This window comes from Hipposideros armiger, unplaced genomic scaffold (assembly GCF_001890085.2).
Source record: "Hipposideros armiger isolate ML-2016 unplaced genomic scaffold, ASM189008v1 scaffold_49, whole genome shotgun sequence".
NCBI lineage: Eukaryota > Metazoa > Chordata > Mammalia > Chiroptera > Hipposideridae > Hipposideros > Hipposideros armiger.
In genome coordinates this window covers 3,736,886-3,753,103 of record NW_017731399.1, presented here as the reverse complement: position 1 = coordinate 3,753,103, position 16,218 = coordinate 3,736,886, and the positions used below count along the sequence as shown (strand labels likewise).

The window sequence follows — 16,218 nt, the reverse complement described above, 5'->3', positions numbered from 1 at the left end:
AGCTGTACGTATTAAATTTTCTAATAAAAATAGCATGGTGTTTTCCAGTCTTTGGGATTCTGCGACAGATGTTTACAAGAAATGAAAAAAAATCACAATCGATAATTTAATTTCAAATACAAATAAAAATTTGTATCTCTTTTTGTTTTTTGGCTTTAGAATTAGAGCTCTTTGGTTGTTAGATTAATGTTACCCAAAATGGCTGGTTTAGAGCTAAAAGGATGTAGTAAAAAATTAGCAAAATTATATCAATACATATTTAAACTGAACTGTTTAATCTCCAAATATTTTTTGTTGGTTTCAACCCCAGCTACACACAAGAATGCAAAGCATTTTCTCCAAGCGCTCTCACTTAGTTCTAAAATACACCCAACACAACTTTAGGCAATACTCTTGAGTAACTTGAATGCTTGTGGAGGCATTTTTGCTATGCTGCCACGTATACCTGAAAAAACTCACATTCTACAAAAATCACACACTAAAATTAACAGGGCTATGGGAAAAAGAGGGGCTAGCTTTTCAAAATCTATGGACTTCTTTTTAACTAAAGCACTAAAAAACAGTGATAATCTCATAAGAACAGCATCACTGTGAAATCTCTGCCTACATTTGTACCCAGCATCACCGCCAGTGGGTTCTTTGCAGCCTAAACCTGGGATCTGTACTTCTTCAAGATGTAGGTTCTTGATAGCATCTGCTTCTCACAGAGGTCAGATGTATCAGAATTTAAACATCAGTCCAGGATGTAGATTTCCCCAATTTTGTTTTTAAACATGGGGGAGGGGGTGTCTTTGCAGTTTATTCCACTGCACACTCCCTAGTTTCCTCAGCTAGCATAATGTCATAAAAAGGGTAAAGAGTTCTGAAGCCACTCAACAAGCCACTCTAAAGGAAAGGACTCTGTTTACAGATTTTCAGCTTTGTTCTTAAGGTCCTTCATACATTGTAAGAGTTCTCTCTGACTGTGAGAAAGCTTAGCCCTGATAGCTTCAAGATACTAACCTGTCAGGGAAAACTGCTAAAATAAACACATATTGTAGAACAGACTGTACCTTTCTTGGCATCTTGGATTTGTTTCATAATCTCCTCTCTTTCTGCTTGCTCAGTTGCTGTTGTGACACGGAATGATCCCTCTCTTGTAAAAGTGGTCCGGCTGGCATCAAAAGTAGCAGTCACTCCACATTCTTTCTCGCGCTTCTGTTTGCGTTCTAAGCAGGCCGCGAAAGCACAGCCGACTGCATGGCTCAATCTCTCACCCTGTTCGTAAGAAAACATTTTTAGAGCTACAGTGTCAACAATTACAAATGAGCTTGGATCACAAATGAGTCTGTTTCTACACAAGTCAAAACGTTGAAAGCTCCAGCTTAAATTAGATTTTAGTATGTTGACAAGCCAAATTAATTTAAATGAATAAATTACCTCAGGTAATGCTTATGATACTTTTACTGTAGCAAGCATTGGGTAAAGTGACCATCAGCAATCTGTGGTTTTGTGAGCAGCCACCGGGAAATTCGTATTAGTCAGGCGGCCTCTGTCACACACATTAGTTCTGGCCATCAGCTTAGGACACCGCTGAAGGCTCTAAGCCCTAAGTCTTGAAATGCAAACCTCTATTTGTCATTTAGGGGAATAGTAGGAATATTTACTAAGCATTTCTAAGAAACCACTGGAAAGGCAGAGCAAATTTCAGGAGCTTAAACATACTAAGGACAAAAGGCGCAGACTTAAAACTTCAAATAAATACAACTCCAGTGATGAGAGGGGAATGAAGCAAAGGAAGGCTGAGCGTCTCCGTCTCTCCTTTCTGAATACCCCCTCGCTGAGCACCCTTCCCCACTCCGTCCTCCGAGCCTTGAGGCTTTCCCCTATATTCTTCTGGCTCTCTCGAATCCCAACTCTGCGTCCCAATCACACACAGGCAAAAGTTAGAGCATGTTTTCATCCACATTCTCTCCTTATAAAGGAATCAAACAAATAAAACTCCCTTGTTTGTCTGTAGGAGAAGAGGGCTTATATGAACTAAATATTATTTGAAAGATATTTAAATAAATTCAATGGATTATTTTTACCAGGGTTATTTGTATTTTATTTATTTTTTCATATTCATTGCTCATTTTATTTATTAGTTACTTATTACATTTGTTATTTATTATATTTATTATTTATTGTATTTATTATATTAGTTATATTAGTTTCAGGTGTACAACATAGTGATTCGACATTTTTATACCTTACAATGTGATCACCCCACTAATTCTAGTAATTATCTGTCACTGTGCAAACTTATCACAATATTACTGACTATATTCCCTTTGCCTTTTCCACCCATCCCCCATCTGGCCACCATCCCTTTGGTCTCTGTTTCCATGAGTCTGTTTTTCGTTTGTTTTCTTTGTTCATTTGTTTTGTTTTTTCAGAGTCCACATGTAAGTGAAACCATATGGCATTTGTCTTCCTCTGACTTATTTCACTTAGCATAACAAATTCTAGGCCCACCCATGTCACCGCAAATGGCAAGATTTCATTCTTTTTTTTATTGCTGTGTAATATTTCATTGAGGGTTATCTGTATTTTAAACCATATACCTAATTGTGGAATAAAAACAGATGATATAGTAACAGTTGGCTGGCATCATTAATAGTGAGAAGAGGTATTTGAGAACAGGGAGCCTTTTGTGGAGTGTTCACAATCACACCATGTAAGCAGCTGCTCCTACACATGGCTCTGAGCAAGTAATTCCACTGGGTTTTATATGCCAACATCATAAGGAAAGGTAATGTCTGCAGTACTTTTTGGCCCTAAGATTTCATCTTACTGTTTAAAGACTGAAACTTATTCTTTCTTTTCTTTTTTTTCTTTTAAAGATTTTACTGGGGAATCGGGGAAGGGGAACAGACAAGTTGCTGTCCTTTTGTTCTTCAGTCTAGTTGTGGAGGACGCCGCTTCACTGGCCCATGTTGGTATTATCATTGTGCTCTTCCGGGTGAGGCAGCTCGGTCACCGGCCACTGAACGGCCACTCACGGCTGCTCACGAAAGCTCATGCCAGCTGCCAGCCAGCCCCACTATAGCCTACGCCATTGCCGGGGACTCACAGCAGCCCAGCTCCAGGTCGAGCTGTTGTTCACCATCTTAGCTGTAAAGGGCACAGTGTCACTGGCCCTCATGTGGGATCCGAACCGGGGCCCTGCTGCTCAGAGCTGGCATCCCAAGTCAGCTCTTAACTAACGTGCCACTTGGCCAGCCCCAGACTTATTCTTCATAAACACACATGTCTGCATCTAACTTCTCCTTAGGATGATATAAGCGTAAGCATTAAAGCATGAATAGGAGAGAGTACGGAAAGAATCTAGAACGTTTGCATTTGCATACAGCTTTATTACAAGAACAGAGCTAGAGGCCAAGGAAGCTTAATCTTTCTCCTAGGTCTAGGGTATAAGTTCTTGAAGACAGACCCCTCCTCAAGCCCCATCCCAGACCCAGCAGGAGGAACAGCTTTAACGATATTAGCCACCATTTTTAGAGCAGTTACATGGGTCAGACCCTATGCTAAGAGTGCTTATAGTCATTACCTAAGTTAGTTTTCACAATTATCTCCATCTTAACAGAAGTGGATACGAAGACTTACATAACTCGCCACAAATCCCACCACCTGTAAGAACCAGAATCAGGTCTGAAACCCAGATATGACTCAGAGCCTGAGCTCTTCTTATTTGTTTATACCACTGTCTCCAAGAGCTTAAAAAAAACCCTTTGGTCAATTTTAAATACGGCCACCATTTCCCTTCCAAGTTCAACCCTGGCAAGAGTTTTTTGAATTGTAGCCTTCATAAATGGCCATACTGCCTTCTTCTGTCTGGACTCTTAAAAATTCATAAATTACACTCTCAGTGCTGTACTCTACTAGAGTTAAGATCATCATCATCATGTAAGAGACTTGTCTTTCATGTCGAATTTTGGGTAATTTACATGAAGGATGATAGATGAGATTATTCTCTATTTTGAAACAAAGCCAAAAATTTCTACTATGCAACAGTTTCTAGTGTACATCATTATACCATGATTTAGTATTTCTATTTTTTAATTAATTGAAAATATACTCCAACTCAGCTCTTTCATTTATAGTAGAGTCTCTTTGCAAATAAATTTATAAGCACCTTTCAAATGCCAATATCTCCTACCCAGATGTATTAGGAAACAAATACACCTAAGAATTGTGAAAATAGTTCCAACAATGAAAAGTTTTGAATAAAGGTTAGCAGCCACCCTCACCAGAACACTTTTACTTTCCTTTAATGACCTTGGATCTCAGCTAATCATCTTGCTCCCAGAGTTGCAGCGTCACACCAAGAGTGTGAACTACTTGAATAAAAGGAGCGAAAGCAGGCTAGTTTAGGCACTTCCAAGTACTGCAATAGCATGTACTTGTCAGAAATGTAGTGGAAACTGCTTGACTGAGCCAACCTGGAAGGAGCTTGGTTACTGAGGCTAATCATGATGAAATCCATGGTGGACTCACCGTGTCCTTGACAGCCATGAAGCAATGACAGATCCAGCGCCGAGTGGTGCCATCACGACATATGTAAGAGAAGGCTCTATCAAAGTTCCTATCTGGGGCACAGAAAGAAACTTTTTCTATTGTCTGGTCAACTATGAGGTCCTAGAAAAAGGGAAACACAAAAAAGGAATAGAGAACTTATGAAGTTACTCAAGCTTCTCAGAAGAAACACAAGATGTTCATTTCATAATACAGAATCCCTATATCTAATGCACCAAGGCTATGGACTAGCTAGACATGAGGCCAGCAGTCTGAACACTAAGAATCTGACCTAGGGGAGATCCCAAGAGGCACTGTGCCCAGATGCCTCCTTCACCTCATCTTCCTGTTCTAAAACATATGCCTGCTGATTCTAATTTTATCATGATAGAGGTCCATGTTCAACTTACAATTTATGTAAATCAATATACTTAATCCAATTTCCATACAACGTTTTATAACATCATTCCCAGAACAGTTCTAGGTATTTATTAACTTGTTAATCATTTAATTTTGACTATGACTTTCTCTGCTTATATACTTGCTGAATGACCTAGTGTATACACAGTATAAACATTACACAAAATGTTTTTTAAAATCTTGAGGCTCTGAGGCTTTTCTGTGTGATATTCCCCATGGCCTAGAATTCCTAGATGCTGAGGTGGGGCTGTAAGTGCTAAAACATACAATAATAACAATTTTAAAAAGTCTCACTATGAGAATTCCTGTTGCTCCACAAACTTGCCAGTTAATTTTTAAAAATTTTGCAATTTTGGTAGCTCATTATGCTTTTATTTTGCATAACCTTGATTTTCTCTTTGACAAAGTGATTCTTCAAGTTTTTTTGGTTGTCTGTTGTTTATCTTACAGTTATGTAGGAGTTATTTATACATCTAAATATGAGCCCTTTATGGGTTATACATATTGCAAAATTTCCTTTCCACTCATAATGGGTCAAAGAGTGATAATCTACCAATTACTATTATCACTCAGTATGGAAAGAACTAATTAATGCTGTGCTATAAGCAGCCACCAGGGGGCAACTTTCTCACTATTGCATAAAATGATTAAAAAGCCTCCAGGTACAACAAATTTCATCCAAAATACAAATGAAAACTACACAAATTCTTAAAAATAAGCTAACTAAAATGGCTGTTTCCAAGTGTAATGTACATTTAATAACTACCATTTCTTTTGAACTTAAAAAAAAACAACCAGAAAATGCCTTAGATGGAAGGTCAAAAGAACTACAATGCAGCTATATTAAATCACTTAAAACGTATCAGGCAAGACATCTATCAAACTGCTTTTTACCTGCCAGACTTTCTCCCAGGTCCAGTGATATTTGATTTTTTTTGAAAAATTGCCTACTTGTTAAAATTTCTCCAGACTTTAGGTCTCTTAGGAAATTTAAATTAATGATTAAATGTACTTATATAATACCATATGCTCTCTGTCTCTATTGTTATGTAGGCATGTAGGGTCACTTTCTTTCAAATGCAAAATGCTACCTATGATTTGAGATATTGTATGAATTCTAAGTAAATGTTAACCAAATGAGCCATTTACTAGTCCTTAAGATTTCACTTAAGGTGAGTTTTCAGTTAAAAAGCAGGTTAATCAGTTCAAATATTACTTTCTAAAAACAGTTTTTTATTAAGGAACAAGAAGAAATTTCAGATGTAGTCCATCATCTTTTTAAAAACATTTTAACTATGGTAAAAGGTCTATCATCCTTTACTTCAAATTTGTGAAGGTAAACATTTTTTAAAAATGTGTAACAATGAAAATAGAACTCAGAGCTTAACATTAAATGCTTAGTAGGCTAAACATGCTGTGTCACGTAGAGCAAATGTTGAGGGAGTTCTGTTTTTCGTAAGGTAAATGAGTAACTAAATTGGTTTCCTAACATTAACTAGTCTCTCAGAAGATTGTACTTTGGACAAAGTGGACGGATACAGAGTGACTACAACAGCTGAATGGCATTATATTTGAGCATAAGGAATTAAGAAAATAGACGAGCAGTCACATTGAAGCTTATAAAAGTTTTACCTTAGTTTTTTCATCCACAACTCTGAGTCCATCTGCTGACACCCACAGGACTGCCTTAACTGCTTTCTTTCCAGTCTTTTAAGAGAAACCAAAAAAGGGGGAGTGGGGGGGAGACACACATATATTAAAAAAAAAAGTCATCTTCCACAGAAAACACTAACTTCTGCCTTCCAAAAGTCAAAACTACAAATGGAGTCCAAGTTCAGGAGGGGTGCCCAAAGCCAGACACTCAAACCAAACTGCAGAAACATTCAGGAAAAAACAAGCCAAAGCCATTATTTTATAAACACAATGCAAAACAATACGATAAAATTAAGTAAAGGGGAAGGGATATATAGAATCAAAACCAAGATATCACATTCCATAACGGGCAAAGAATTCATAAGTAGATGCTTCACCCGTTTAAAAAATAAACCAAGAAAACCAAGAGTCAGATAAATGTAAATACATAAGGAGTTACACCACAAGTAGCTTCTACGAACGTGTTTAGCGTAGAAAGTAATGTGTGAGTCTAAATTGAGATGCTCACCATTGCACTATCCTTTGACCCCAATGATTACAGCATGACCCTTGGTCACCTGAAAATTTCATGTTAAAAACCCAAGATGTCTTCATTTTTCCTTTAACAGTCTTTAAATACCACTATTTCTTTTCTCAGAATTGGTTTGGTTTTTAGTTTGACATTAAATGCGTGAAGATGTTCTGGGGACATGGAAGGCTTAAAAAACTGTTGAAAAAATACTGTTATTATAACACAAATTCTTTTTACTGGCTGAGAAAAGACTTCTTTTGCACACAAGAGTCACATGGGAACAAGCTGATATATGATTTCTCCTGTGATGAAATGAAAATGGGAGAGTGGGAATTTTGATACTAATTGAACGGCTTCCTTTCTTTCTAACTGCTCCAAGGATACAAGTGAAATAAAACAAAAGTGAAGTGAAGGATGAGAATAAGTATCAAAACATCATAAAGAGTATATATATATATATTAGGTTGTCGGAAAAGTCACGACGCATTTTTGCAACGAAAAACAGAAAAACTACGTCATGACTTTTCCAACAACCCATCAAAAGGAATCAGATACTAAAGATGGGAGCAGCACCCTTTAGAAGGGACAAACGAGGATAAAGACATGTGTCCAAGCCCAACACGCCTCAATATGGAAGGCATGCCTATTTAAATGAACCTTATGACCCACTCCAAGCTCATCTCCACCACCACACATCTGATGAGAGCCTATTATATGCCAGGCAGCGGAAATACGCGAAGAGTTCACAGCCCCTTGACACTCAGATAAACAAAAATAAACAACACAGTAATAAATGATACAGTAGAACTGAAAACAAATGTATAATTAATTATGTCAGAAAGAAGCATGGTCAAATGTATTTGTGGAATTGAGGAAGGTTATTCAAAGGAGAAGACTGAACTGGGTACTAAAGTAATTTTTCTAGCTGCCCCAGGTTGGGGTAGGTAGGGAGGGAACTGACAGAGGTAGTGGACATGCCGGGCAGTACAGGACATGGTGAGTCTGGGCTCTATAAATATTTCAGCATAGCTGGAAAGTAGGATGGGTGAGTGAGGCACAGTGGGAGATAAAGAGTACGAAAGGCCTAGCCACGGAGGGCCTTGTATGCTTGCTAAAGAATCCTACCTTAATTCTGTGGGCAACTGGGGCTACTGGAAGAATTTAAACACAATTAAAAAGATTTTCATTTCAAAAATATCACTTCTGCAGCAGTGTAGAGGGGTTGGAAAGAGACTGACAAGAGTCAAAAAGACCACAAGTTTCCAAGCAAGAGAAAATGAGGGTTGAGCTCTCTTGGTTGAGATGGGGATGGAGATGAGAAAGTTTTAAATAGTAAATGTAAGGAGAAGTTGAGGATTCCTCTCTGGTTTCTGGCGTGGGTAACTGGGTGGAGAGGGTACCACAAACTAAGAGAACAGAAAGGATGCAAAAGCAAGTTTGAGAGGGAACGACTAGGATTTCAGTTTTAGACAAGCAAAGTTTGAGATGTTTGCACAACACTCAGGTGGAGGCGTCCAACAGGTTAACTGGATATATGAGGTCTGACAATTATGTTCACAAACTCATTCTAGAAAAAGTGCTACATACCTCATTGCTGAATATCACTATGGTCACCTTTGAAGTACTCCCCTTGGGAAGCTATGCACTGACACTAGTGCCTAGTCCACCCTTCAAAGCAATTTTGGAACTCTTTTTCTGGAATGGCCATCAGAGTTGTCATCGTATTACCCTTGATGTCCTGAATGTCATCAAAATGTCTTCCTGTCAATATTTCCTTTATCTTTGGGTAAAGAAAGAAGTCATTGGGGGCGAGATAAGGTGAGTAGGGAGGGTGTTCCAATACACTTATTTGTTTATGGGTTAGAAACTCCCTCACAGACAGTGCTATGTGAGCTGGTACATTGTCGTGAAGAGCCATGAATTACTGGCGAAAAGTTCAGGTCATTTTTGTCTAACTTTTTCATGCAGCCTTTTCAGTACTTTCGAATAGTAAACTTGGTTAACTGTTTGTCCAGTTGGTACAAATTCATAATGAATAATCCCTCTGATATCAAAAAAGGTTAGCAACATCGTTTTGGCTCTTGAATTTGGACTGACAGGACTTTTTTGGTCGTGAAGAACTGGCCGACTTCCATTGTGCACTTTGATGCTTTATTTCAGGGTCGTAGTGGTACACCCATGTTTCATTACCAGTGATAACACGGCCCCAAACATCGTCTTGCCTCTCCAAAAGGTCTTGGCAAACTTTGACTGTCCTTTGCTTTTGTTCGTCAGTGAGCTCCTTCGGGACCATTTTTGCACACACCTTTCTCATGCCAAGATTTTCAGTTAAGATTTTCCTAACTGTTTCTCTATCAATGTTTACTTGGTCTGCTATGCTTCTCACAGTCAGCTGACGATTTTGATGCACAATTCGATGAATTTTTGCAATGTTTTCATCAGTTCTGCTCGTTATTGGCCGCCCTGACCTCTCTTCATCAGTGACGCGTTCTCTCCCCTCAGAAAAATGTTTAATCCACTTGTACACTGCCATTTTCTTCATGACATTATCCCCATAAACTTGGACTAACATGTCCCTGATTTCACTTCCACTCTTGCCAAGTTTAAACAAGAAACTGAATGTTTGTTCGCTGCTCTAATTAAAGCTCAGACATTCTTGCAATGGCACACGAAAACACGGAATAACAACAATGAATGCCACTCGACAAGACACTGCCACATATCGACATGTACACAGCTGTGAGACACTGATACACCAAGGTTATGAAACCTTGCTGAGCTGTTTGCACAGTGCTGCTACAGTAAGTGCATGGTGGCAAGTTCACAAACTTAATTGTCAGACCTTGTGTAGGTCTGAAGCTCAGCACAGAATTCTATGCTGGAATTTTAGATTTGGGAGACATCAATCATGGGACTAATAAGAGGGCAAAGGACAGAAGAGATTATCAATAATTAAAGAATTGGGAGAAGATGAGTAACTCCTTGAAATATGAGAAAAAGAATAGCTAGAGGGACAGGAGACTGGGGACAGATTAGGGTCACTGAAACTAAGGGAGAAGAGTTTCAAGAAGTAATGGGTGGTCCAAAATGTCAAATGTTGCCAAATGATCAAGTAAAGAAAGATGTGACAAGTGTTCATTGGATTTAGCAATGAAGAAGACATGCTCGAGTGGTAGAGGTTGTGATGGGTAATTTTACGTGCCCAATTGGCTATGGTTGCCCAGTTGTTTGGTCAAACACTAGTATAGACATTGCTATGAAGGTATTTTGTAGATGTGATTAACATAATCAATTAACTTTAGGTAAAGGAGATTACCCTGATAATATGGGGTGGTGGTGGCCCTTATCCAATCAGTTGAAGGCTTAAGGGTAAAAATTGAGGTTTCCTGGAAAATAAATTCTGCCTTAGCTCTGTAACATAGAAATTCTACCTAAGTTTCCAGCCTGCTGGCCTACCCTACAAATTTCAGACTTGCCAGCCCCCACAAATGCATGAGTCAACTGTTAAAATAAACACTCCCTCTCTAAATATATAGATAACTTAAATGAATAAATATATAAATATAAATATAATATATATATGGAGAGAGAAACAGATGGTTCTGTTTCTCTGCAGGATTCTGACTAACAGAGGTGAAAGTCAGATTAGAATGGGTTGAGAAGTAAATGAAAGATAAGTAGAGTCTACGAGTATTAAATTGTCTCTTAAAAAATATTTTTTCTATGTAAGGGAGAGCTATAATGCAATGGGGGACAGGGATCAAAGGAGGTCTTTAAGAATTGAGATAAACTAGCATGATATACTAGAAATAGAATGAACTTTGGAGTAAGACAAATACGTGTATGAGTCTGAATTCTGGGCCAATATTCACAAACTAAGCAAGTTATGTAGTCCTCTGAGCTTCTATTTCTTCATCTGTAAAGTATTTGTAGTGTTGGTAAAAGGATCAGAGATACGCACAGTACCTGGAATTCAAACAGGGTAATAAATAATTGGTAGCCATTTATCATCATTACTGATAAACTTTAAAAAACTTCTCCCAACAGTAAAGCTTCTTGAGTGATGTGCTTTTCAACAACCACCACTGATCATGCTTATATGCTGAATGTGAAAAGCTAGTGTAAAGATGGCGACTGAAAGCTCAAGAAAAAGAGAATAATTTATAAAACAGAGTCGTCCAGGAGGCAGGATGGGATGGGACTAGAATACAAGCTTTAGGCAGAAGGAGGGATGCACCTTCCTTGAAATGGAGGGATGGAGTGAGGATGAGTAGAAATGAAGGCGGATTTGAGAAGGAGGGGGTGTCAAGTTGAGGAAGTTTACTTGAAGAGCCACAAATTTATCTGTGAAGGGGATGCGAGTACCTGCTTTACTTCGCTGGGGAGAGGAAGGTAGACAGGCAGAGTAAGACAGTAAAGAGTTACAACAGCAGGCAGGGGCAGTTCAGCACAGGGACTCAGAGCACAGACTCTGGAACCCGGCCTTTTTCCGGGGTTGAATGCTGGTTCCGCCACTTCCTAGCATGACCAAGGGCAAACGACTCAACTTCTCGAGGTTTCAGTTTCTATATCGGTATAATGATTTTAATAGTTTTACAAACCTCATGGGATTATTATGAGGATTAAATGAATTAACATATTTAAAGATTTAAAACAAGGGTGGTCAGGGCCAGCAAGTGGCTCAGTTGATTAAGAGCTCGCTCAAGAGTTTGAGCTCTGAGCAACAGCAGTTCGATGCCCAGCCCAAGCTGAGCTGCCAACAGGTAGCAGGATGGCTCAGCTTAAAAAAAATAATAAAATAAGATAAAAATAAAAATAAATAAAACAAGGGTGGTCATATAGTAATTTCCTGTCCAGACTGGGACTCCTTTGAAAGTGAAAGGGGGCACTACTAAAACCCAGAAACAGGTGGTTATACTGGGGCTGTTTCAGGCAAGCTGGGACAACCGTCACCGCCCATCAACAACAGTAACTACCCATATTTAACCAATGCTGATGTAGTGTTTAGTATTTTGCTGGAAGGTAAGCTTCATGAGGGCAGGGTGCTTCCATCTTTATTGTTCACTGCTATATCCTCAGAACTGAGAACAATGTCTGGCACAGAGTAAGAGTTTAAGAAATGTTTGTTGAAGGAATAAATGTGCTAGATATCTGCTGTAAGGAACAGGAAACAGTTGATCAGTGACATAGAAGACGGCCAAACGGCACTGAAAATCCTGTGTAAGTTATTTAAATTTGACGTTTTATTCATCTGCTTATTATGTAATTGTAGCCTGCAGTGTTCAGCATCTGAGGCAGCAGATAGGACTACTTCAAGGATAGACGACTGAAGGTGCGAAAAATAAAAGGTCATTTTAAAATGGGACTGTTCCCCATTTAGCTGCCTTACCATATATGGGGATATGAAACTTTTTTTTTGGCCCAATTGTACTGTTATGTAAACAACTCCACATTTCCAGGTATGTCTTTATCGTCATTTTTATGGTGTTGTGCTAATCTATCAGTGAGGCATTGTATTTGTCATATTTCATGGCCTCTGATCTCTCTAAATAGGGGAAGAAAACAGGTAATATAAATTCTTTCTGTATTTGTTTATATATCAGAGTGACAGCTCTTGGATGTCACTATAGTTTGTCACATTACAGTTATTTCAACCAGGTACTGAGATATTCAGGCTCAAGGGCACTTGTAGCTGAAATTAAGTCCAGACTTCCTCTCACAAATTCTACAATAGCAATGCTTCTGTACTATTTGTGAACTTCAGAGTCTTTCATTCTGATAACATAAACTAAGATTCCTAAGCAATTTTTAGAAAATGATAAAAGTCATGGAGAGAAGATGAAAGTTTTCACTTTTGTTTGTCCTAAAACTGTTTACTTAAGCTAATACCCATGGATATAAGGTCAAAGTTAGCTAACCAAAGGAAAAAGGAAAAAGATAATCCCAGTATGAAATGCAGAATTTATGTACATCTTAGTGACACAAATACCCCTTTTAAAAAAAGACTACATAATACTTCAGAAACTAATAAAAATGTGGTAGGGATAATGTAGACGTGAGTCATTAAGAGTTATTTCATCACCACTGTTCCAACACTTTCTATTTTAATAATAACTTTAGAATTCACACTAATGTCAATGTGCTAAAAACAGAGTTTTACAACAAAGAGAAAATTGCTTATTCTTCAAGGAAAGAAAATGAGTCTAACATAGACAGAACTGCAGTAATTTAGAATTTAAATTGGTGAAATTTGATAAGGATCAAGCTAACCCTATCAGTGAAAGACGACAAATACAGCTTTCAAGTAGCCACTCAACTCTCTAAACACCCATCTTAGAATTTTAAAATTAGCATCTGCCTTAAATACCTTTTATTATGGGTAGATATGAACCAATACAGAAATTAACAGGCTGACATCAGAGAAAATAATAGTAGGTAGTGGATCTATTACAAATTATAATACTTAATCAGGAAACTTGTGCCGCAAGTAAGAGAAATGCACCGGTAATTTTAACATGAAAATACCACTGAAGAAACACACAATGGTTGCAAAAATGACAGGGAAATAGTAAACTTAAATTCAGTACACTCTGAGATCATTTTCCCCTAAATATAAAAGCTACTCATAATAAAAGGCTATTGAAATAAGTAATTACAGTAAAGAATTGTCATCTACCTATCAATCTCTCTCGAGTGTTTTTTTTTAAGTAGACATGACTTTAAAAAAATAATAAATTGAAAAAGGATGAAGATCACAAGTTGGTGATAGTCTCAGTAGGCTGACAACTCCATACAGTTGCGTTCTTTTTACATATTGGTGTTACCTGGGAAAGTATTTCAGATTTCCAGCTGAAGAAATAAGTGTTTGAACTGTTTAAATCAGGGATTGGTAACTTTTTCTGTGAAAGACCAGATAAATATTTAAGGCTTTGCAGGCCATATGGTCTATGTGACAACTATTCAACTCTGCCATTGTAGCACAAAAGCAGCCACAGACAGTATGTAAACAAATGGACATGGCTTTGTTCCAATAAAATTTTATTCACCAAAACAGGTAGTGGGCCACAGTATGGCAACCTCTGATATAAATCATCATAATCCCTGGAAAGTGATCATTAATTAAATCTTTTTGGAAAAGACAATTCATTATATTGAAATATTAAAATTGTTTAAAATTGTGTCCCTGAATTATTTTTATTTTTACAAATGTGCTTATATATCCTCTCTATTATTTTAAACTGTGACTCAGATCTCAGGTGCTGTCCAACTCTAAAGTTCTATGATTCCCAAAATCACCAATGAGAATAAGAGCATGTAATTAATCAACCTAAGTAGAAGTAATATTTGGAGGCAAGACAATTCTGCTGGGCATATGATAGATAAGAGCAACAAGTTAAGCAGATGTTCTAATGTAAACCAAAGTAAGCAATGCTATAAAGACACATGGAATAAGGTGGCATAGCTGTGAGATGTTATAAAGCAATAGCAGCAATTTGGGCAGGAGAGGCAGAGCATGTCACTTTTTCTGCGCAACAGTGATTTGCCATTCTACTGTAAAAAGCTCTTTCTGCTACAAACCAAGGAGGTCTTCAAGGGTACCCAACGTGTAAAGAATCACAGGCCAGTCTCTCTGTCACACCTACACACAGAGATAACCCAGTCATTACAGAGTAATAACAGTATATTAATAGGCAACCATGATACGGTGTGCCTTGTAACAAATGAAAAGACTGCTTTCATAGGAAACTTGGCTTCCCTTTTTTTTTTTTTAATCTGAGAAGGGCCTTAAAATCTATAATTTGATATTTGAATTTCTGTACACAATTTTGTAGTAAACAAATTTTGTCTAATAATTCCAAGGTACAGTCAGTATTCCCCCAAAGGACAAAGTAGCAAAGGAAAAGAAACACGACCTCTTACAGGATTTGAGCCTGGCAATATCTCTAATGGTTGCTTCATTAAAAGTACAGTAACTTTTAATTTGCGACACTAACATGCACTATTTTCCTGCATTTTCTTAAGTGAGAGGGGCCTTTAAAGGCTTTCGAGAGAAAAAAATAAGGATAATAGCATCTCATGAACCAAAGAGCAAAGGACAGATTTTTGGAGGCTATTTAGCTCTTCTAGTTTGCCAAATCACTTTTAATTGCGGAGAGGGAGGCACCTAGGGATTCTAACATTAAATTCATATTTCATACATTACAATAGTGGAAAAGAAAATTCCACAAGCATCTCAAATTCAACCTCTCCAAAACCAAATTCACCAGACCCTTTCTCGCAGTGAATGATTCCCCTTCCTTTGGTCATCCACACTAGGAACCTGGGTCTCATCTTTCTTCTGTATATCCATCCCTAGGGTGAATGAATGAATGAATGAATGAATGAATGAATGAGTTGGAGCCTGTTCTCTCTCATCCCATTAATGCTGTTCCTCCTGTCTGAAATGTCTTTCTCCTCTAACTTAGTTTAACTAAAACTCATAGTTTTAAGTCTCAGCCTTAGGTGTCATTTCCTCCTAGAAACCTTTACCACAACCTCTTACGTTCATTATTCCTCTGCTCCAGTAGTACCTGTTAATATTATACAATTTGGGTACCATTGTTTTAAATCTGTCATATTTCTCCCACTACAGGGTGAACTTGAAAGCAGTGTGTTTGTCATTCATTCATTCACTAACTCAAATATTTTGGAGCAGCTACTATGGACCACATACTATTCAAGGCATTACAGATTCAGCAGTGAACAAAACAGGTCAAGATCTCTGTCCTCAGAGCTTATGTTTTAGTGAGGAAGAGATGAACACATAATTAAGTAAAATGTATGGTATGACAAATGGTAAAAAGCCCGATCAAAGAAAAATCAAGCTAGGAAGGAAAACAGTGAGTGTGTGTATATGGGGAAGCATGGTATTTGGAATTTAAAATAGGGTCCTCACGGAGAATGAGGCTTATGAACGAAGAATGAAAAATATGAAGAAGTGAGCCACGCATATATCTGGATGATGTGTTCCAGATTAGAAGTTCTAACAAGTGCAAAGGTCCTGAGGTAGAGGCATACCTGGTGTGCTCAAGGAATAGCAAGGAGGCTAGTGTGGCTGG

At 37.9% G+C, this 16,218-nt stretch overlaps 1 protein-coding gene across 1 annotated transcript in view; it reads right to left on the bottom strand.

The window, feature by feature from the left end:
* Positions 1–16,218, bottom strand: part of NUMB (NUMB endocytic adaptor protein) — a 77,224-nt gene that overhangs the window by 7,588 nt on the left and 53,418 nt on the right. Inside the window, exons 5-7 of the mRNA XM_019640295.1 lie at positions 6,589–6,663; positions 4,519–4,659; positions 1,012–1,257 (exon numbers count right to left, since the gene is read on the bottom strand). Of these exons, the coding sequence (XP_019495840.1) occupies positions 1,012–1,257; positions 4,519–4,659; positions 6,589–6,663 (462 nt within the window). The remainder of the gene's footprint in view (positions 1–1,011; positions 1,258–4,518; positions 4,660–6,588; positions 6,664–16,218) is intronic.